Here is a 20,456-nt window from a genome sequence, read left to right as displayed (position 1 = left end):
TAAAACTGCAGTTCATTGTTATCGTTACACAACTCTTTGTTGTATCGGCATGCGAGTATAGACATAAACCTCACATATAACTGATATATTTTACTCATGACACTAGAATGGGCGGTGCTTTGGGTCATTTATTTGTAATTCTTACGTTTTGACATGAAATAAATGCCCATCTGTGATATTTTAATTTTTACATAAATGCACACGCACACACTGCATGAGCATCCTCCAGTGCAGGAGCAGCCCCAAACATCTCATTGGAAGCCATGATGAACACACCCAGCCGTGAGCACAATTTATCGGGACCCGCACCAACAGGAGGGGGATCGAACAACCAGCGTCCCGCAGACACAATGGCTGTGACAGTGGCTTTGCGTGGATGCTGCTCTCCTCCTGCTGCATGTGGCCTTTGAACCCATTGTTGTGTCGCGGGTGACGTCAGTGCCGTGTGCGGGAGACGGAGCGGCGTGCGCCTGGCGAGACAAAGGCGGCGGAGCGACCGGGGTCAGGCAGCAGCAGCAGCAGCAGCAACAGCAACAGCGGCAGCGGCGGCGGCAGAAGCAGCAGCAGCAGCGCGGAGCCGAGAATCACTGCTTTATTTTTTAACTAAAAGGTAACTGCTACCCTCCAGCCGCTGTGTCCCTGACGGTGAACCGCATGCGGAGCCAGTGACTGTGCTCGGAGGAAAGGCTTCTCTCTCCAGACAGAAAACAACACAACGGTGCCCTCTTTGCGTTTTTAAACGATTTTCTCCTACGCCCCCCATTTAGCTAGTTAGCTAGCCCGCTAGCTCCCTAGCGCCGCTGAGCTCCGGTCTCCTCCTCCTGGCTGCTTCTCATCTTTCCCCCCACCGAGAGCTGGACTGCAGCCGAAGACAGGAGTCCGTCGACAAAGGCAAGAGAAAGTAAGTTCGTGTGGTTTCAGTACTTGTTTAATTTAGAAAATTTAGCTCGGCTGCCTTTGAGAAAGAGCCCAAGTTGGACTGACAGCGCGGAGCTAGCAGCTAGCTGCGGTGCTCCCAAACAAAGGGGTCGACAACGTGACTGAGTGCCGACTGTGTGGAGTTAGCCTGCTAGCTTCGGCTGCTGGAGCTAACAACAGCTCGTCTCCTCGTTTTATTTACATGTTGTTAGAAGCAGCGGCTCACACAGCAGCAGCTGCAGTTAGAAACACGAAGGGCTTTCATGTCGGTGTCTCGAGGTAGTTTGTTGACTTGTGTCAAAGCAGGTTCAGCTTTATTCTGGAAACACAAGCAGCCCGGATGGTCTCAGTTGTCAGACAAGAAGCAACAACAGACAAAGCGAGGCGCCCAAATCAACACTACTACAGTCTGCTGGTGTTTATGAATGATCCGCGGCTTCACGCTGCTCACCGCCACCTTGTTATTAACGAGAAACTAAACTCTTAACTTATTATTATTATTATTATTATTATTATTATTATTATTATTTTGTATTTTTTTTCAGGTGGAAAGAGATCACTCCCAACAAACAGGCATCCGTGATCTGATGTGAGATCCACGGAGACACTATGCCTAGCCCTTTATTCCACCCCGAGATTATGGACCACGACGTGGTGATCAGCAGCCAGCACAATGGGGTCGGTCTGCCCCGAGAGACGGACCATGAGTCCCGGGATGAGGATCACCAAGAGGCGCTCCGCTTCGCCCTGGACCAGCTGTCACTCATGGCCCTGGAGAAAGTGGACTGTGGGGGCGGACTGGCCGACTCTCTGGACGGGACCTCGGGTCCCGCTTCGGAGGGCTGCAACGGCGTCGGTGGAGGGGGCTACATGGACCTACAGATGCTGGAGCATCCCGGTGGGTCGCGGGACTCGCCCTCATCCTGCTCCCCATCCCCGGAGTACTACGGCTCGGGCGGGTACCACATGACCGGCTCGCACCCCATGCTCCACGGGGAACAAAGCTCCGTCCTCTGCAGCAGGAAAAGAAGTGTCAACATGACTGAATGTGTGCCTGTGCCCAGCTCCGAGCATGTGGCTGAAATAGTAGGAAGACAAGGTAAGATGAGTGTGTCTTTGTGTTGTTGTGGTGATGATGATACGTTGTGTACGTGTATGTGCAGCTTGTTGAGGCAGCATGCAGCCTGGTGGTTCTTTGTTTGGGTGGCTCCTTGTTTTGGAGGGGGAGGAGGGGGGGATCTGTGAAGTTGAATTAGCCTGCTCTCGCTACCCTGCTCTCCCTGCACTAACAGCATGTGTCTTTAACGCCACCATAACGCGATCACTCCGTTAAAAAGCCAAACCTGCTGTATTTACATGTGCTTTTGAGCGATATCCAGACAATGCGTTGACAAGAGTGTGTGGTTGGGGAGTAGGAGGGAGGGAGGGGGAGGGGTGGGAGAGGGTCAGACAAAGCGGCAGATTGTCGGGAGTCTGGACATGTCTAGCTGCCTGCACCAAACAAAGGAAACACACCGAGACCTGCTCGTTTAGCCCTCAACACAGCAGAAGGGGCACATTGAGCTCATATTCACAACTCTGTGATACGTGTGTCAGATCTTTGTTGTCTGAGCTGAGCAGATTTAGGCAGAAACACAAACACGGGACTGGGCGGTGTTACGCCCTGCACCCAGTCTGCTGCCGCTGCCGCTCGCCTCCGAGACGCAGCCTTCATTTCTCCCACTTCACGCGTCTCTATTGTTTCTCATCCACACGTGCACCACTCTTTAACCGCGGCCCGGGCTGTGGGGCTGTGGTTTTACCTGTGGCGGCCGCGGCAGCGTTATGGCATTGTTCTCTTTGTTTGAAAAAGCCATGCTTTCTGCTTCCCACAATGACATCACACTCCGAGCGTCCTATTGGTCGCCGGGAACCGAGCGTCCATATTTAAAGAAACAGGAGCACACGGGAGGAGGCGCCGCTGGAGGAGGCGACATGAGTTGACACAAGCAGTGCAGCAGCCATTGAACACTATATATTTATTTATTTATTATATATATATAAGTGCAGACATGCTGCTTTTACTTGCCCCGGTTACAGATCTATAGGGAAATTCCCATGTTACAGCAGCATTGTTTCAAATATAACAGCAAAACTGCACAAAATGTAAATAACATAAAATATGTTTATGTAATATTCATATGAATTGATTTGCATATATTTGGTGTATTTGCAGCAGGAAGTGCACAAAGACATATTTTGAGTGTTGCAGATTGATTTATCTGTAAATACATACATTTGAATATGATTAGTCCTGATATTAAATATGACATCTGCAGGAGTTCCACCTCTCTAGAATTTGTTTTTCTAAACTATGATTTATACACAATGGATTCCACTGCGCTGATTCACTATTTGTCCACATTTTCACACTTATTTATAGGTGCAGGCAGGTTAAACAATAGTCCTTCAATAAACGTTTGGTTTTTGTCTCAGCGGTTTTTTATCGTGGTTTTCATTCAACTTGTCATTTTAAAGGCTGTGGTTTATTGCACTTTTGAACTCTGCTGCTTAGAGTTGAGAAGTCGTTTAATGCCCAGTTTGTTTTAGTGAGGGGAGATTAAATAGAAACAATAGCATCACAAACTAAAAATCACAAAAACTGGACCTTGCGACCTCAGTGAAAAGATTTGTTGCAGGGCTCTTGTATCATTCGTTTTAATAAATGGTTGACTGAGTGTTAATAAACACTTTGTTTACACAACATAATGACACACATGTGGTTATTTGAGTGTTTTTGTGTTTAACTCATAAAACCAATGTCTTTGCTTCTTCTCTCGCCATCTTCCAGGTTGTAAGATCAAGGCCTTGCGTGCCAAAACAAACACCTACATAAAGACTCCAGTGAGGGGCGAGGAACCCGTCTTCATCGTGACAGGACGCAGAGAGGATGTGGAGATGGCCAAACGTGAAATTGTCTCTGCGGCCGAGCATTTCTCTATGATCCGGGCGTCCCGCTGCAAAGCTGGCGCACCCGGAGGGGGAGGCTCTCTTCCTGGACCACCACACCTTCCTGGACAGACCACCATACAGGTACAGAAACCCCTGGGACTTAGTTATCATCCTCTTTTCTTCTTTTTTTTTGTCTTACTCTTGCCAACTAATAAAGAAATTATTTGATGTTTGTTTTATTATCATCTCTACGAAGTAAAGTTTTAGTTTTTCAGTCATTAAAGTCAGTCCTTCTTTGTGTATCGTTGATCCAGGTGAGGGTGCCCTACAGAGTTGTTGGTTTAGTTGTTGGACCAAAGGGAGCAACTATCAAGCGCATCCAGCAGCAGACTCACACCTACATCGTGACGCCCAGTCGAGAGAAGGACCCCGTGTTCGAGGTGACCGGGATGCCGGAAAACGTGGACCGAGCGAGAGAGGAGATCGAGACCCACATCACCCTGCGAACTGGAACCTTTGTCGACCTGCAGGGAGACAATGACTTCCACTCCAATGGCACCGATGTCAGCCTGGAAGGCCTGGGCTCTCTGAACGGCGGGCTGCCAGCGTCTCTGTGGTCCAGGGCTAACAACCACCATTCTGGCCCTCCTCCCCCTACATCCTCCCCTCCTGCCACTGCTCCCATGTCCATGCACCACTCCTCCAGCCGGAAGGTGTCCTCCTCATCCACCTACCAAGCGCACAATGGCGGTATGAACTCGGCGGAAAGCTTCAGCACCGCCCGGAAAGCCAACGAGGGAGGCAGTCCCACTAGCCCTTTTAGCACAGGCTCCAGCAGCACTGGAGGAGGGTTCACGTTCGGGGGTGACTCCACCCCGGGGCTGCCCTCCTCAGATGAACTGGGCTTTGAGTTCAGTGCTGCCAATATCTGGGCTCCTTTTGCAAATGGTGGAACAGGCAATAAGACAGCCGGCTCCTCCCAGCAGCAGCAGCCTCTACGTCGCAACAGCAGCGGGCTCAGTGGCGGCGCCATCACTCCACGATTGTCTCCAACTCTGCCTCAGGACGCAGGTGTGGGCCCTATGGATCACCCTCTGGCCCGTCGTGCACAAAGTGATCCCCTCAGCACTCTCTCCTGGCTCCAGTCAGGCAGCGCAGGAGGCGGCTCCTTCTCTGGAGCATCCAGCTCCAGCTCCGGGGGCTCGTCAACAGGTTACTCCTCCTGCTCGGCCTCCTCCCTGCCCGGCGGCTCCCCAACTGACTCCGAGGGAGGCAGCAGTGGCGTGGGCCTCAGCTCTGGGATCCTGAGTCGACTGAAAGGCGGCTCTGGGGTGGCGGGCCTGGTCGGCGTCGGCCCCGGGGTCAACAGGGACTGCTTCGTGTGTTTTGAGAGCGAGGTGACGGCAGCCCTGGTGCCTTGCGGCCACAACCTGTTCTGCATGGAGTGTGCCGGGCAAATCTGCCAGTCAACTGAGCCGGAGTGCCCTGTCTGCCACACCCCCACCACACAGTGCATCCGCATCTTCTCCTAAGAGATCGGGGATGGGGGGTGTAATAAGAGGGGTGGGGGGCAGGAAGAGGACTGGGGTGGGGCACCAGCTGTGGCGGTGGCGATGGAAGGATTCACACTAAAACCCTTCACACACATGACGGACCATAATAAATACATTAATAGAGATGATGATACTATACGGATGTTGATTTATTACTGATATCTGTCAAGATGAATAATAACAATAATAATAATGACTTATTTTAAGAGTGAAGTTACTAGAAACTGGTCTGCAGACATTGGGGCTCAGACAGTCTCTCGGCGGTGAACTTTATGGAAGGAAACTAGTGTCTTATCTCTCTTCAGGCCTTCATTTTGAGCCGGAGCAGCGTGCACCACTGGCCGCCGGTCCGTCTCCACATTTCTTCATCCTGGCTTCTTCAGATCTCTGCCTGCTTTCTCTCTCACAGCCTTTCCTTTTTGACACTTTTGTACTTAACAGATATTTTTCGATGAAGCTGTCACTGAGGCCTGCACTTTTCTACTCCTTATTTTAATGTTCTTGACAAGACGCAAACGGTTGCAACCAACCTCCCCCCACACCACCACCACTCGAATTTCTCCTCCGCTCTCATTCATGCTGTTTGTGACACGAAGCGGCGGGGTGGCTGTTATCCTCTTAAGCTTGGAACTTTGACAAAGGTCGGCATGTAGTCAGGCACCTAGTGGAACAATGTGCCCGAGGGACCTCTTAAGGATGAATTCCTTGTTTCTCGTTGCCACAGAAGAAAAATTAGCCATCAGTGATGCCAAATGAATGCTATAAATAGACGTCTTGTTATTCTAGATCAAACTCAATAACGTGTTGGATGAATTTGGATGAGTCTGCCCCACATTTCAAATGTGGCCGCTGCATCGATTCATATTCATTTTATCCTCTTGAATAAGTCAGAAACGTACCATTAGTGATAATGAAGGCATGTGTCTGAGGTCTGTACGTATGGGCTGCCTGACAATCACTTCACATCTCTCTCTCGCACGTACAAGTGTGAGAGTAATGCCCGCTCATGCTGTTCTTCACCTCTGCATTGTTACCCCCCCCCCAGCTTCACGCTCACTCCTATAGGAAGCCGACGCTCTGATCCATCCACACCGGGACACTTTCCTCTCACATCCTGTCTGTTACACTCAGATCGACTCATTTCGTGTTTTCTACTTGTGTTTGACTCTTGACTGTCGAGTGTGTGGCTTACAGACATGTTTTGAACTCTAGGATCAGATAGGGCTTTTCTGATGTCACACGTGAATGTTTTTGTCCAGGTTAAGGAGAGACGTTCGCTCCTCCCACATGAAACAATAACAAGGGGCTCGATTTGAAGCATTTTTTTTTTTCATGCACTGTAATCCTCAGCCCCTCAAAAAAAGCAAAATGTAAAAAAAAAAAACTAAAAAAAAAAAACTAGCCAAAAAGAAACAGCTCTTACTGTTTTTGTTAAGTTTTGGTCTTCCACCCCACTCTCACAGCAAAGCTGTATGGCACTCTCTCAGATGACACACTGTCATGCCCATATAGCGCTGTACTCCTGGCCAAATGTAGTGCACTATATGGTTAGCTGTTTGCGATTTGTCCTGTGTTTCATAGCATTACTGGGTAACTCCTGAGGCGGTCGTGTCCTGTTTTTGTCTTTGTGTTTTTAAAGAGTTTGCAGTAACTGCCTCCTATAGTGTTAATACTGTACGGACAATTTGGGGCGACGTCGCCGCCACGGTACGTTTTTGTGGCCCTTCCGAACATTTCATGGAATCAGCTCATACAATGAGACAAGCCATGACGATTTAATTCAAACGACACACACCTAATTCTTAAGGGCTTCCTCTGACACAAACACACACACGCAATCACATGTTTCACACAGTAGGAAAAGAATCAACGTATCTTTTATGGCAGCTAGTAGCTAGGTCATCCAGGGCTTCCAGACACTCTGTGTTCAAATCCCAGCAGCTGCAGAATGTTTTGCTTCTTATTCCGCTGTTTTTTCTTTGATTGTCCCTTCACAGTCATCACATTCAGATCCTGTTGAGTACAGGGCAACGCAGTCACAGTGCGTCCTGCTCCCCAGACGTGCTCGCAGATCAGGGCGGGGTTTTTAATATCAAGGGAAAAAGGGTAATCTATACTTGAGTAATAATTGGTGAAAACGGGCAGTAACTGCTGTGCTCTGGTGCTCCAGCCAGCGCGACCTTCAACTTATTTGCTGTCTTGACTGTCTGTGTGCTGCTTTGGTGACGGGGGCAGTGGGAATCTAATAAGCAGCTGTCCTGGTCGAGCGCAGCAGACGATTCATTTAGATTCCACACATGTAGGAACAAATCGGCCCAGGAGCTGAACTGGTCGTCTGCCTGAAGGTTATCCCATGGTGCTTTGGTGCAACTCCCTACTGAAAGCCGCTGACAAACCAATGAACCGCAGTTGATAGCGGGAGAGTTTAAGTTCTCTGAAGAATCTCCCGCAGCGTCCCACCATAGACCCGACAACCCCTGTTTCTCATTCTCGTCGAAACCGGTAACCCATCCCCTCGCCGGGCTCTGATCTCGAGTGTCGAGCCCCGTACCCGTGCACGCTCAGATCAGACCCAGGGCTGCGAATGTGTCTGAGTGACCAGATCAGCTTTGACCGCTGCGTGCGTCTGTTGAGGCCGATCTCAAAGCCCATCTCCAAACTGTCCAAGTCGCCGTGTTAAAGAAATAAAAATGTGTTGTGTTTTTTTGCCAGATAGGTTTATTGAGATTCCTGGTGCTGCACTGGGACGTTTCTGGCCAATGAGAGAATGTTAGGGTTTTAATGTACAGTAGATTAATTGTTTAAAAGAAAAAGGTACCATTTTTTTTTTTCAGATTGACTGCTGATTTTACTTTTTTAGCCAAACGTTCCCCCTCCCCCATTTCCTTCCTAAAGGTTTGAAAACAGGGTTTCCTGAGGCATGCTAGCCAGTGACCTCTGACCTTTTTTGTGATTAGAGGGGGGATGCAAAGAGAGCTATGCCAGTAAGGGGTGACACACTCCCCTCAAGCCTCCGCTCTCCTATTTTTGCTTTAAGTCTCTTTGTATGCAGAACCAAAATGTAAAACGTCGGCTAACTAGGTTTCAGTCCTGACCTGTGCGTGTGTGCATATGTGTGTGTGTAAATACCCTGAATACAATCATTGGGATCTCGTTTTCAAAGGCAAAATGACTTAATTGAAGATAAGTGTAGTTTCTAAAGAACATGTATCATTATTTGTAAGTTAACCATCTGCATGTCTTCAAGCCACCTGGCATTAGCTAATAATTTTTAAGATTTAAAAGAAAAAAAAACTTTTTATACATTTTATTTTTTACAATTTATTTGCTTACCTAAATATCCCAGACAATAATGTGACCCTTTTTATTACTTCAAATTTATTTTTATTTTCCATTTTTTATTTTCCTTATTTCCTGTGTACTACATATAGGCAATTTATAACAAAATGAGAAAACTATTGAAGAAATTTTAAAATTGAAATATATTTTATTTGAAAGTTTATGGACCTTTTAACCGTGACCCGGGAAAATTGTATAATCATATAATTTGAGCTGACTTGACGGTTATGAGAAATGTATCAAGAGTTTTATTTTTTATGCTTCTTTAATAAAGTCTTGTTTTTGGTTTCATTTTTTACTGTAAAATAAGAAACTTGTAGTTTGTGTCTTTCTTCTTCTTTTTCTGCTGAGTGCGGCAGAGTGGAGCAGCTGCCCTCTTCACCACATGGTGGCAGTAGAGATGCCTGCATCAGAGCCGCAGATCCAACTATGACTAATATGGGTGTGAAATCTGCAGCTCACACATTTCTCTCTTTACAAATATTAAATGATACAAGAGCCTGAATCTAATGTTTGAATAGAAATCCAGGTTTGTCAGCGCGATGCAGAAATGTTGCGTCGAAGGAAACTTTACTAAAAATCTATTTGATTAAATTCTCTCATGAAGCCTTTGTATTGGAAGAACTCTGAGTTTTTCTCTGTTCAACATGAAAAATGGATCATAATGAGAATAATCTTCCTTGGGTCGTCCTGCACCCGCCACACAATCCTGATAACTAACAAATGTAGATAAAAATGATCTAAGGCCTTTTTCACAATATTTTATAAAGAAATATGATTGATGAGATAAATCCACAACAAATTAATTGGCAACAATTGTGATATTTTAAGCACAAGTGACAAATATATAGAGTATAAATATTATAAAATATAAGATTGCATCAATGCAAGAGTTTGCTGTTGTATCTAATTGGTGAGGGATTGAAATCTGTATTTTTGCTATTTTCTGACTTTCTATAGACCTCATGTTTAAATCATACAGAAAAGACCTGGAAGATGAATTGATAATAGACATATTTGTTAGTTAACAGCCCTGAATCAAACTAGGAATCAGTCCTGTTCTGGTTCAAAGCACATCTGTGTTTACTCAACTTGTTTTCTAATGTTTCAATACAAACAACAAACCAAAAAACATGAACACATTCTTGTCGTTTCACAAGCTTCCTCTCTCCTCTGTGGTCTGAGCGTCTCCAACATGTGGTTCGACTTGTCTGAAATGGTGATGTGTGATGGTCCCCCCCCCCCCTCCACAGGGAGGTCAGAGGTCACACAGAACAGACTCAGCGCTCTCTGCAGTGGAAGCCAGTTGTTCCAGCTGCAGGTTTGTGTCAACATAACACACAGCTGTCTCCATGTGAGCGCACACAGCGTCTGCTCAAACACTGCTCTGATTCATGGCTTTTTAATATGTGGATTAAAACCTCTTTTCTTTAAAGGCTCAGATGCTTTAATTTGGTAATAACAGAACAAATACACATTCGTGAACACAAACAATAATCAAAGCAGTCGTTTAGATTGTGACATAAATGTCCTTTTAATAGGAAGCAGATCACAATCAGGCTGCATTCCAGTTCCAATTCATCCTCATTAAAGAACGATCGATAATGATAAGAAACAAATTAGAAACAATCCTCGGTAGAAAATAATTCTCTCATGCGAGTTCTGTGTTCACATTCATATTGGTTACAGGAGACGTATTCACAAGCCATTTTGAAAAACAGAAAAAAGAAACAACATTGATGAGTCATCGTTATTACATAGCTCAGGAAATTAAAAAACAAGGAGAAATGTAAAACAAGAGTCAAGTCACATCGAAGAGACACGTGCTGGCACAATAAAGTTTCCCATCATGCAATTGTAAGTTGGTTCTATTCACAGAGTGGGCATCGTTTGGTCTCAACAGAGTTGTGTCGGCGTGCATGCATGCATGTGTGTCATCCGACATGTGCCCTTTTGTGCTTGAGCAGAGATGTGTGTGTGTGTGTGTGTGTGTGTGTGTGTGTGTGTGTGCAGTGGTGTCTGTATGCGTAAATACATGAAGCAGGCAACCGACTGAGCCCCGAAGTGGACCTTCATTTTATTTTTTGTTGCTTTTTCGTCAAGTTTCCTCTTGAGCCCTGGGATTACTTAGTTAACACATGAAGAAGAATGTAACTGCACTGTGTGTCACAAAAGAAGGGGAGGAAGGCTCCTTCTAAAACGCTAGTTCACCCCTCCCCCTCAAGAAACACACACAAACACAAGCATGACTGAAACATGATCCATTGATTTCAGGGAAATTTGGAGGCCTCGATCAAAAGGCATGAGTTGGCGAGTTCCCGACAAGGTCTTGGTTTTAGATTTAGCTGATTAGTTGGTCGTAGAAAGAAAGACGGCTCTGCTGGGGATCAATAACATTCAGAAGATTTGTTTTTGGTAGCATTCAACAGTATTGAGTAAAGACAACATGTGACAGGCCAGCAGTGATGTCTGACAGGAAAAGAAAAAACCTCCTGCAGCGTTTACTCAGTGTTACCGACATCATGAAGTTCCACTTTCTCACGCTGAACCATGAGCCAGACCGTGACTGTGAAACCTTTTTTTTTGGCGAGCGAACGATAAAGGGGTTCATCGAAAGCACATGGCGAGACTGATACTTGAACCCCGCCCCTGCTCGGCGGTGACTCCGATGGCTTCTTTCTCTGAGAAACAAACAAACAAACAAACAAACATGAGCCCTGGTTCGTGCAAATTTGGTCCTGCTGAAGGCAAAAATAGCAACAGACACTTTCCTTCTCTCGTATCCAAAATATGTGAGGAAAAGCTTTTCATGAGTCCATAAAGAAAATATATAAGTAAAAAAAAGAAAGAAGAAAAGAATCGTAAGTTTCCCATTCCTTGGATCTGGATATTGCAGTCGGTGCTCCTGTAGTTAAACTGACAGCGCAGACATTTGGGGTATGTAGGGACAGTATATTGCTCACAATCTCCGAGCCCATTTTGCAGGTGTGACAGTCGGCCCACGCGCACACACACTCACACCTTCACGCACATGCACACACACACTAACAAAAGACACAGCAGTGTTCACACAGGGTTCTTTTAGTGCTAAAAACCACGAGCGTCAGTGGACGTACAAACACACACTATTGCCTTGAAGAGGAGGGTTTGGGTGCGTGTGCAGGCGACCAGGAGGAGAGTGTTCCACAGGGGGATGTGTCCTTTTAGGCTTCAGGTGGATTATTATATTTATTTTTTCAAGTTCCACAGTGTCACTGATGAAAGACTGTGTGTGTCTGTGGCAGAGCCGCCGTCTGCCAACAGAAGCATCGACCTCGGTGCGTAAAGTCACATCCCAGTCCACGGATCCCGTAGCCCTTCCTAGAGGTCATGTGCTCTCCAGGGGTGTGGACGTGTTCGATGCTGGAGTGTTGCCTCGTTTGGTGATGTGAAGCAATTAGAGTTTTTTTCTTTTAAAAAAGCACACTGTGGCCAAAACCTTTGCTTTTATGGACACATCACACGTGAGGCTCGTCCCCGTTCCACTGTTGGCGTTTCCTCCAGGATCACAAAGTCTCGTCGGGTCTGATCTATAAAAACGTTACGGTACCAGGGTTATGTGCACCATGCTCGCACAGGTCAAATATTGGAGGCGTCCTTTTTTTTTTTGTGTGTGGGAGGGGAGTGGTTGCCATGGTTACAGCAGAGCCAATCACAGTGTCCTGGAGTCAACATGCAGGACTTTAGTACATTACAGGACAGACTGGCAGAGATGTTTCCCCTTTGGACACTGATCTAAGGTCAGTGTTTTCTCTGTTTTGTGATCTTAGATCTGTGCCTCACACATCACGTCACCACACCGTGAGGAGACGAAGCAGATGAAACAATGGGGGAGGGGAGTGGGGGGGAGACAACACCGGCAAGCAGACGGACAGATCGTAGCAGGGTGGGGACGGGCCTCCTGAAGACACAGAAGCAAAGTGCAAAGTGGTCTCTCTCAAACTATTCACACGGTCGTTGTTCTGCGTTGCGTTTTATCACATCGAAATTTACAGCGTATAAAAAGGTGCGATGCGCTGTAGGAAAGAGTGAGTGACAGGTGCTTGCTAATGTGAGGCTAACGTTAAACTGAGAGGTTTGAGTCGAGCTGTTGAAATATTCAAAATGAAATGGGATTTTTTAAAAACCTATTCCTTGGTGTTTGCATTGATACCATTGCTATGTAAATGTTGCATAATGTATGCAGATATATGTACAATAGAGCGTTTTCATGTGTGTGCTTGTGTATTGCACATGGTTGCCTATCTATGTGGGTGTGACTACGACATGTGTGCATAATACTATGTCGCTCAGGTCTCTGCTGTTCTTGTGCACACGCGTGTCCTCGCTCTCTCCTCCTCCTCCCTCAGCTGCGGCCCTCCTCAGCCGAGCGCTGGTCCGACTTGAGCTTCACAAACTCCTTTGCCACGTCGTCGTTGTTGCGCTGAGAGAGGATGCGCAGCACCGTCAGGCCCGTCTCGTCCATGTGGACACGTCTTCCCAGCGGCATCCAGCAGGTGATGCTGCTCTTGCTGGCTATTTCCTTCACCTGCAGCAGGGCCATTCCCACGGTGCGGTCCTCCCTGGCGAAGCAGTAGTCCTTCACACAAACTTGCAGCTCGTAGCTCTCTGGACCCACCTCAGTGCCGAGGGAGCTGAAACAACACAAAATAGAATTATCACCCTGTGGCTGTTTGTCTCTGCAACCACTGCAGTTTCAGATGACATACATTTTATGCCTAGACTCATATGAGGTAACTGTGACCTTTGAGCACTGGAATCTATTGAACTTAATGTTTGAGTCCAAGTTAAATTGTACTTGTTTCACACCAAAATATAGGTGGGTTTTTCAAAATGCAGGTAAATCCGCTAAAAAGGAGATTGACTTCTTTCCCATCGTCAGTAGGAGGTTGTTTTCCCCCAGTGCGTCATGTTCAATATCACAACACTCTGAAAAGTGAGGCGCTCTCTCTCATCTCACTGACTAACCCTAACCCTAACCCTTTTCCCTAAAGGCAGACTTGCAATATCATATTCAAGAGGCCAAAACACACATTCTGTGAGGCCACTGTGACCTTGATCTTTGACCTCTGACCAACCAAATCTAATTAGCTCATATTTGAGTCCAAGCGAATGCCTGCACCAAATTTGAAGATATTCCCTCAAAGCATTCGTGAGATACTGCGTTCACAAGAATGAGACGGACAGACAACCCAGAAACATAATACAAATAAAAACACTGGTGGATCTGGATCATCTGGTCAAAACTTCTCTGAACTACCTAAATGTGTCTCAAACTGAAGTGAAGCAGGTGGAGTTGGTACTCACTACTGGAAGCTCTCGCTGAACTTTGGAGACCAGCTGTTGTTCTTGGACTTGGTGGCAAATTTCCTCTTCTTGTCACTGAGGTGAGGGCCGATGATGTAAACCTCCACGAAAGGCCTGAAGCCCTGCGCCCTCCACTTCAGGTCATTTGCAGCCACCACTGGAAAACAAGGGCACGTCAGGTCAGGCACAAAAGGGAAGGTAGGAGGAGGTGCAGAAGAAGAACAGATACAGATAAATAGCTGACAGATGTTAGAACACAGGACACTGATGAAGTCTGTTCTGTACCTTTCACATTGATCTTGTGTTCTCCATTAGGTTGGGGTAAGATATCCACGTTCATGATCACTTCGCCAACTGAGTCCACTCCAGATGCTACAGAGACAAACTCAGTGAGGGACTGATCACGTGTGTGTGTGTGTGTGTGTGTGTGTGTGTGTGTTTGCATTGTGCCCATTTGTCTTTGGCCAAAACCTGGGTTTTTTGCAGTCTGCAAATAAGTATAGCTGAGATATACAACTTGAAGAGCTGGGATCAGCAGATTGTGAACTATATTTAAACATGCAGAAACTACGCACACACACACACACACACACACACACACACACACACCTTCTCTGTGATAATCAGATGAGCCGCGTTTGGCTGGGTAAAGCAGCTTGTGTGCCCGCTCTTATTCTAAGCAAATGGCAAACTGTAATGTAATAATAGCTGGTAATTCATTCTTGACACTATTGACCCTTGATGAGAGAATCCAAACTGTGACACAAGTTTTTTGGAGTAAAAAGCTCTTGTTTCATTCACCGGGAAAAACTCTCAGCCTCCACTTGATCTGGGGGACATACAGACTTTACATCGCAGCACTGCTGACACGTACCTTTCTCTGGCGGTGTGTCTTCGTTTGCCGAGTACCTGACCCCTTTCCCTCCGTGGACTGAAGAGACAGAGAGCAGCATTAAAAGATGTAAATACAGTTCTACAGAGTGAGTCATGGATACTGGTTTAAACACCAGGCCAAGTACTGTGTAAACTATTCTTAAGTATTTAAAATGTTCTGTATATAACTAGATATACGGTATATATAAATGCAATGCAGTATTTTTGCTATAACTCAGTGAAGCAATGGATTAAACATTTCTCCCAACACTGTAAGCAAGTTACTCTATTTAATCCCTTAATCCCATTTAATTCCATAAACCGTACTAACAGTGAGAATAAGCACCAGAGCTCTTTGACAGCGCACTTGTGTGAAACTATTTGAACTTGCTCTCTGTGTGTGTGTGTGTGTGTGTGTGTGTGTGTGTGTGTGTGTGTGTGTGTTATTGCAGATTAAAGTTTTACCCTGAGCGTTCTGCGAGAGGACAAACTTCCTGATGAGTTTGTCCGTGGCCTGCGTGTACAGAGACAAGGCGTAGCGCAGAGACTGCAGGTCTGGACTCTTCTCCAAGAACGTTTTCTTCAGGCCCACGCCACCAGCATGAAAGTATTGCTGCGCAAACAGATGTGACAAACGCACACTTATTAGAGTGGAGATGAGGAGAGAGACACACAGAGAAAATCAACATAGCAAATGCTCAAGTTTGACTGGTTTGGAAACTGGTTGGGTAACTCAAACATCTCTGAAGCGGCACTAATGTAAAGCAAACAGCTATGTTGGTGTTACATACAGACAGACTGAAGCTAACAATAATATACTTACACTCTGATGTTTAGAGAGTTAGAATCATTTTTCATTATTACCTTAGCAAGGAGGTTATGTTTTCATCAGCATTGGTTTGTTTGTATTTAGCAGGATTACACAAAAACTCCTGGATGGATTAACGTGAAATTTGTTTGAAGGATGTGGTTCCGGTCGGTGAAGAACATGTTAAATCTTGGTTCGGATGCAGATCAGAGGGTGGATCCAGGATTTTTTCCCCACGTATTTTTAACATTGTGAGATAGGGCGTTTTTCAACATTTTCAATGATTTCTCAGAGAATAATTCATAGATCTTGATGAGAAAAAGCTTCAGGGGACTGATATTTATGAGTGTGTGCAAGTTGGTCCAGATCCAAATAAGAAAAATCCAGATGTAGGGAATTCGAATTTGGTTTCATAAGTTGACTGTTTGGCGGAGGTTGATGGTGTTATGTTGCAATACCTTAATGGTGTCCAGTGCCAGCTCTATAACTGCACACTGTTTAGGAGTCAGAGCTTTGGCCTCCTCTCGCCCCATGTGCTCCTGCAGGACAAATCAAACACAGGATTCAGTCAACACTTCATATTTGTGCTGTTCTGTCACTGTTGCTGCCTTATATTTTCATCACCTTGAGCTTAGAAAGCTGGCCCAGCTCCTTAGCAGCATTGAAGATCATCTGGGTGCCCTGTCGAGGAGAAGACGGACACACAGACGCGTGAGTAAAGTCAAAGTGACATTTAAGAGATCAGGTGGTTTGTAAAGTGGGAGGTGAGTTCAGGAGGTGAAGTGAGAACAAGCAGCTGCAAACACAAGAAATGAGTTTGAGGAGTGAACGGCAAAAGAGTCAAACTACAAACGCTACGCTAAATTTTGTTTTCTCTTCATGTGAACTTGAGTGAAAACTAAATGGAAAATATATTTTGAATGTGTTACGTTGTCACCAGTGCACTGTGCACCTAAAATCAAGTTCTAATGCACTGATAGTGGTGTTACGGCTCCTGTTAAATAAGTGTCATGTCATGCTCACAGAGGCTACACACACACACAGATACACACCAACATAAGCACACTCACACTCACACATACTTACATTAACCTATGAAAAGCAGGAGAGTAGAGAGAATGGGATAATGGCAGGATAGATGAGTTAATGTACAGTAACGATGGAAAGCAGCAATGAAAAGCAATGAAAATCAGAAGGAAAGAAGGAAATAAATAGGAGTGATGTCTTTTTAATACTAGTATCATTACATACCGTCTGATCAGTGAGAGTTGGAAGAACAATTGTTTTTTCCATTGTGTTCATCACCAGTTTCCACAGCTCTTTCAGCACTCTCTTCAGGACGGTCTTTTCACAGATCTTAGCAAACAGCGACAGACTGAAACACAGAAACAGACTCTCACTTACTGATATGAAGACACAACTAAAGCTTATATTTACCTCCATCAAGGAGATTATGTCTTCACCCTTTATCTGTTCGTTTGTTTCTTAGCAAGATTACGCAAAACCAACTTAACCGATTACACCGAATCTTCGCTGAAGGATGAGATATGGGTCAGGAAATAATGTGGTTTCGTGAGGGGACTGTTGGGCCTTGGGGCAGGTATGAGCGCTAGTGCCATTTGAGTTTCATGAACTTTTTTTGTATTTTTTAATTCCAGTTCCAGAATAATACTTGAATTGTAATTGTAAATGTATTTAATTCACTAAATATTAGATGTAATATTTGGAAAAGCAGAAATTTGCTTAAAATCAGGAAATATCTGATTTAAGAGTTTCCAAGATGAAGAATCTGTCCAAAGATTTGATGGAAACCGTGGAAACACAAGTCTGTTGTTTCTTAAAAAGTGCTGAGATTCTCACTTGCTGTCCAGGAAGTCCATGATGGGCTGTAGGACGTTGTCGGCCTCCTGAACCACGCTGCCATTGGCTGGTACAGTCTGACCTTTGACTTGAGCCAGGATATCCCCCATCTGCCTCACGTTGTCCTCAATCTGGGGCTGGAAACTGCAACACCACCAACAAACAAACAACATGAAAATCATCCGCTGGAGATGCTGGTTGTAGCATCGCATCTGTTTTCAGGCAGTAAATCAACACACAAACCTGACTGCAAAAATGCGGCTGAGGTCATCCATGACGCTGTTGAGTTTGTTCTGCAGCTCCTTCAGGAAGTCACTGGCCTCCAAGTTGAGCTGGAAGAAGATGGATAGAACTTATACAAGGGTCATGTCATATTAGCGAAATCCCAACGATAACGGTGTGTGTGGAAACTTACATCTTTGCCTCCCATGGCCTCAAACATCTTCTCCAACTGAACCCTGAGCTGCTGGATGTTATTGATGATGATACACGGCTGAGCAGAGAGAGAGAAAAATCATTACACACAAACACACACACAGACACAGCATTTTGCTGTAATCAATCAAGGTTAGTCCTCCTAACTTTTTTTATAGCTTCGTAGGCGAAAACACTTGGTGATGCAGGACAGGAGAAGAAGGGGATTTCAGTAATTACTGCTCCTCCGAGGTCTCCTGGTCTCTCTGGGAGTGCAGCCCACTTTCCCCGAGTCTACGCCACATTCAGCTAATTACACGGCCCTAATTCACTCTGAAACACTGCAACCTGGGCACGGCTGTTACACTGAGGAGTGATTTATTGTGCTGAAATTAATCAGCCTGGCCACGTACACCAAACTGGTACAAAGCCTTGATGGAGCAGCTCAAATGAAACTATTCAGTATTATTCACTGCCCTTTATTTTTGTGCCAACACAAATTTGTATCTGCTACCTTGTTAACCAAACATTTCTGTCTATAACATCATAAGGTCTTCTACATTGAAATATCTCAAACGCCTACCACTTTCTCCTTCTTGACATGATTATGGAAGTCTTTCGCTATGATGTCAGCATAAGACAACAGGACATTGCCGATGGTCTAAGAGAGAAAAATAAAAAGAATGTTATCAGAGCATAACACGGCGAGAAATTACATGTAAAATATTTTTAAGCAGTGATAGCTGAGGTAAAAAGTTTTTTGTGAACATTTAGGAGGCCAAAGTCACCTTGGCGAATCTCTTCATGTAGTTCCCAACAATCTGCGGGTCAGGACACTCCAGCTTGCGGATGATTTCAAAGCTTTGATTGAGCTGAGAGAACACGTCCACCACCGAGCAGGAGAACAAAGCGTGCTCTGATGTGACCTGGAACTGGAGAACGAGAAGAAAGAACGGGACCAGGGGGAAAAGTATGAGAGGCCGCTTCATGGTGCTGATGTGAACTGACTAACACTGAAATTACCGGGGGTTCAATTCCCACTGAGGGCGACCCCGTGGGGAAAGTTCACAGTGTTGTTACACATCACAGACAATGACATTAGTCCCTCTTTATCAGCAAAAGATTGTCGGGAAGATTCCCCTGAAAGCCTTTGTGTTAGAGCGATGGAGGTGATCAGAGAGTTATGATGAGGAGCAGTGCTCTCATTAACAGGCCGGCCATTAGCCTAAAAGTGAACAGTGTTCTGGTGTATGACTGGGCCTGTAGACCGCGGTTCCGCTGACACAGGAAAGCAGAAGCTGCCTCGGGCGACATTAATTGGTCCCAAAGGATCCCTGACATATGAGCCAGGAGAATCTTCAGCTGCTTTGTATCGACCTCATTGCTGCATGGATATGTAGGCGTGAGCGTGACGAATTGTGAGACGCTACATGGTGTGTGTGTATGAGTACACATCGACTTGTACTGTAGCATGTGCTCCTCTCTGCAGAGAAGTTTTTTCCAGTTGCCTTTGGTATCGAGTCATTATTGATTGCATTGAGACATTCAACCTGCCCCTCTTAGCCTGGAATGTGCTGAGTCAGGAGGAATGATGTGAACTGCCAGAATCTGCATGAGAAATGCATGAATATATTTTTTTTTTTGGGGGGGGGGGTGATGCAGGTAGGTCCCATTTAAGCTTTCAGGTTGTTTTTTATCGCTGCCTCAACAGGATTGAATTGATTAATTTGACTCAAACTTTCGTCTCTATTTTCTCTGCTTTTAGATCCACATTTTTTAAAATACTTTGTAAGAAAGCTGAAATTGGTTGTTATAGCAGTAGTTTGACATTCTGGGAAATGCATGTATGCCTTTTCCTGCTGAAGCAACAGCAAGCACCCGTTCGTATGCCAGGAAGCATATTTTACAAGTGAAAGGTGAAGATAAAAGCAATTACCCCATCTTTTTTGTCCCTCTCCAGGGCTCCATGAAGAAAATCTCTGGACACCTCCTCATTTTCATCCAACCACATGATGACAAATGGCTCAAACCAGCTACAGAAGGAAAAAAAGAACGTGCAACGTTAGTCTTTCGAATACTGTGGCAAACGTAGCAGGAAAAGTGTGCATGCTGTATGGACGATACTCACGCTGGATATTCAGGGACGTGCTTCTGGAAAGTGGTCAGCTCCTTGCAGTATTCATTATAGAGCCACTTCACCTTGAAGTGCAAGTTCATATAATCTGCACTTTTACACAGGCGGTTCTTCTCGTGCTCTGAATATCAAAGAGAAAGACAGGATGAGAAAGGTCCCACCTCTCCACTCGTTCTTCAAATGTAGTTTACACATAATAAAACAACATTACTTGAAAACACATTCATGACACAAACTAATGATCCACCCAGGTCTGTGACCTCAACATCCTAACACACAC

At 45.4% G+C, this 20,456-nt stretch overlaps 2 protein-coding genes across 4 annotated transcripts in view; one reads left to right on the top strand and one right to left on the bottom strand.

Annotated features, from left to right (window-relative positions):
- The first annotated feature begins 290 nt into the window (after positions 1-290).
- On the top strand, positions 291-9,054 carry LOC118118168 (RNA-binding protein MEX3B). The gene is made up of 4 exons (XM_047342092.1): positions 291-901; positions 1,464-2,017; positions 3,749-3,990; positions 4,164-9,054. Exons 2-4 carry the CDS (start codon positions 1,528-1,530, stop codon positions 5,379-5,381), a joined length of 1,950 nt encoding a protein of 649 aa, XP_047198048.1. The 5' UTR covers positions 291-901; positions 1,464-1,527; the 3' UTR covers positions 5,382-9,054.
- A 1,196-nt stretch (positions 9,055-10,250) lies between these two features.
- Positions 10,251-20,456, bottom strand: part of LOC118117436 (protein unc-13 homolog A) — a 32,424-nt gene continuing 22,218 nt past the window's right edge. For 2 of the 3 annotated variants that reach the window (XM_035169638.2, XM_035169640.2), the window contains 15 exons: positions 20,171-20,297; positions 19,979-20,075; positions 18,831-18,974; positions 18,626-18,703; positions 18,044-18,121; positions 17,872-17,960; positions 17,629-17,772; positions 17,020-17,143; positions 16,393-16,449; positions 16,227-16,307; positions 15,426-15,573; positions 14,962-15,018; positions 14,373-14,459; positions 14,088-14,244; positions 10,251-13,414 (listed from right to left, as the gene is read on the bottom strand). In XM_035169638.2, the coding sequence (XP_035025529.2) occupies positions 13,126-13,414; positions 14,088-14,244; positions 14,373-14,459; positions 14,962-15,018; positions 15,426-15,573; positions 16,227-16,307; positions 16,393-16,449; positions 17,020-17,143; positions 17,629-17,772; positions 17,872-17,960; positions 18,044-18,121; positions 18,626-18,703; positions 18,831-18,974; positions 19,979-20,075; positions 20,171-20,297 (1,757 nt within the window). In that variant the 3' untranslated portion in view covers positions 10,251-13,125. Of the gene's footprint in view, positions 13,415-14,087; positions 14,245-14,372; positions 14,460-14,961; positions 15,019-15,425; positions 15,574-16,226; positions 16,308-16,392; positions 16,450-16,854; positions 16,861-17,019; positions 17,144-17,628; positions 17,773-17,871; positions 17,961-18,043; positions 18,122-18,625; positions 18,704-18,830; positions 18,975-19,978; positions 20,076-20,170; positions 20,298-20,456 lie in introns of all 3 variants that reach the window. The other variant, XM_035169637.2, reaches the window with a different exon arrangement.

Source organism: Hippoglossus stenolepis, chromosome 11 (assembly GCF_022539355.2).
Source record: "Hippoglossus stenolepis isolate QCI-W04-F060 chromosome 11, HSTE1.2, whole genome shotgun sequence".
Classification (NCBI taxonomy): domain Eukaryota; kingdom Metazoa; phylum Chordata; class Actinopteri; order Pleuronectiformes; family Pleuronectidae; genus Hippoglossus; species Hippoglossus stenolepis.
The sequence above is the reverse complement of the archived record's forward strand: the minus strand, read 5'-3'. Positions and strand labels throughout refer to the sequence as shown.

Coding starts and splice junctions, on each gene's coding strand:
- LOC118118168 (XM_047342092.1), top strand. CDS start 1,528: ATGCCTAGCCCTTTATTCCACCCCGAGATTATGGACCACGACGTGGTG. Junction 2,018..3,748: donor TGAAATAGTAGGAAGACAAG/GTAAGATGAGTG, acceptor GCCATCTTCCAG/GTTGTAAGATCAAGGCCTTG. Junction 3,991..4,163: donor CTGGACAGACCACCATACAG/GTACAGAAACCC, acceptor TCGTTGATCCAG/GTGAGGGTGCCCTACAGAGT.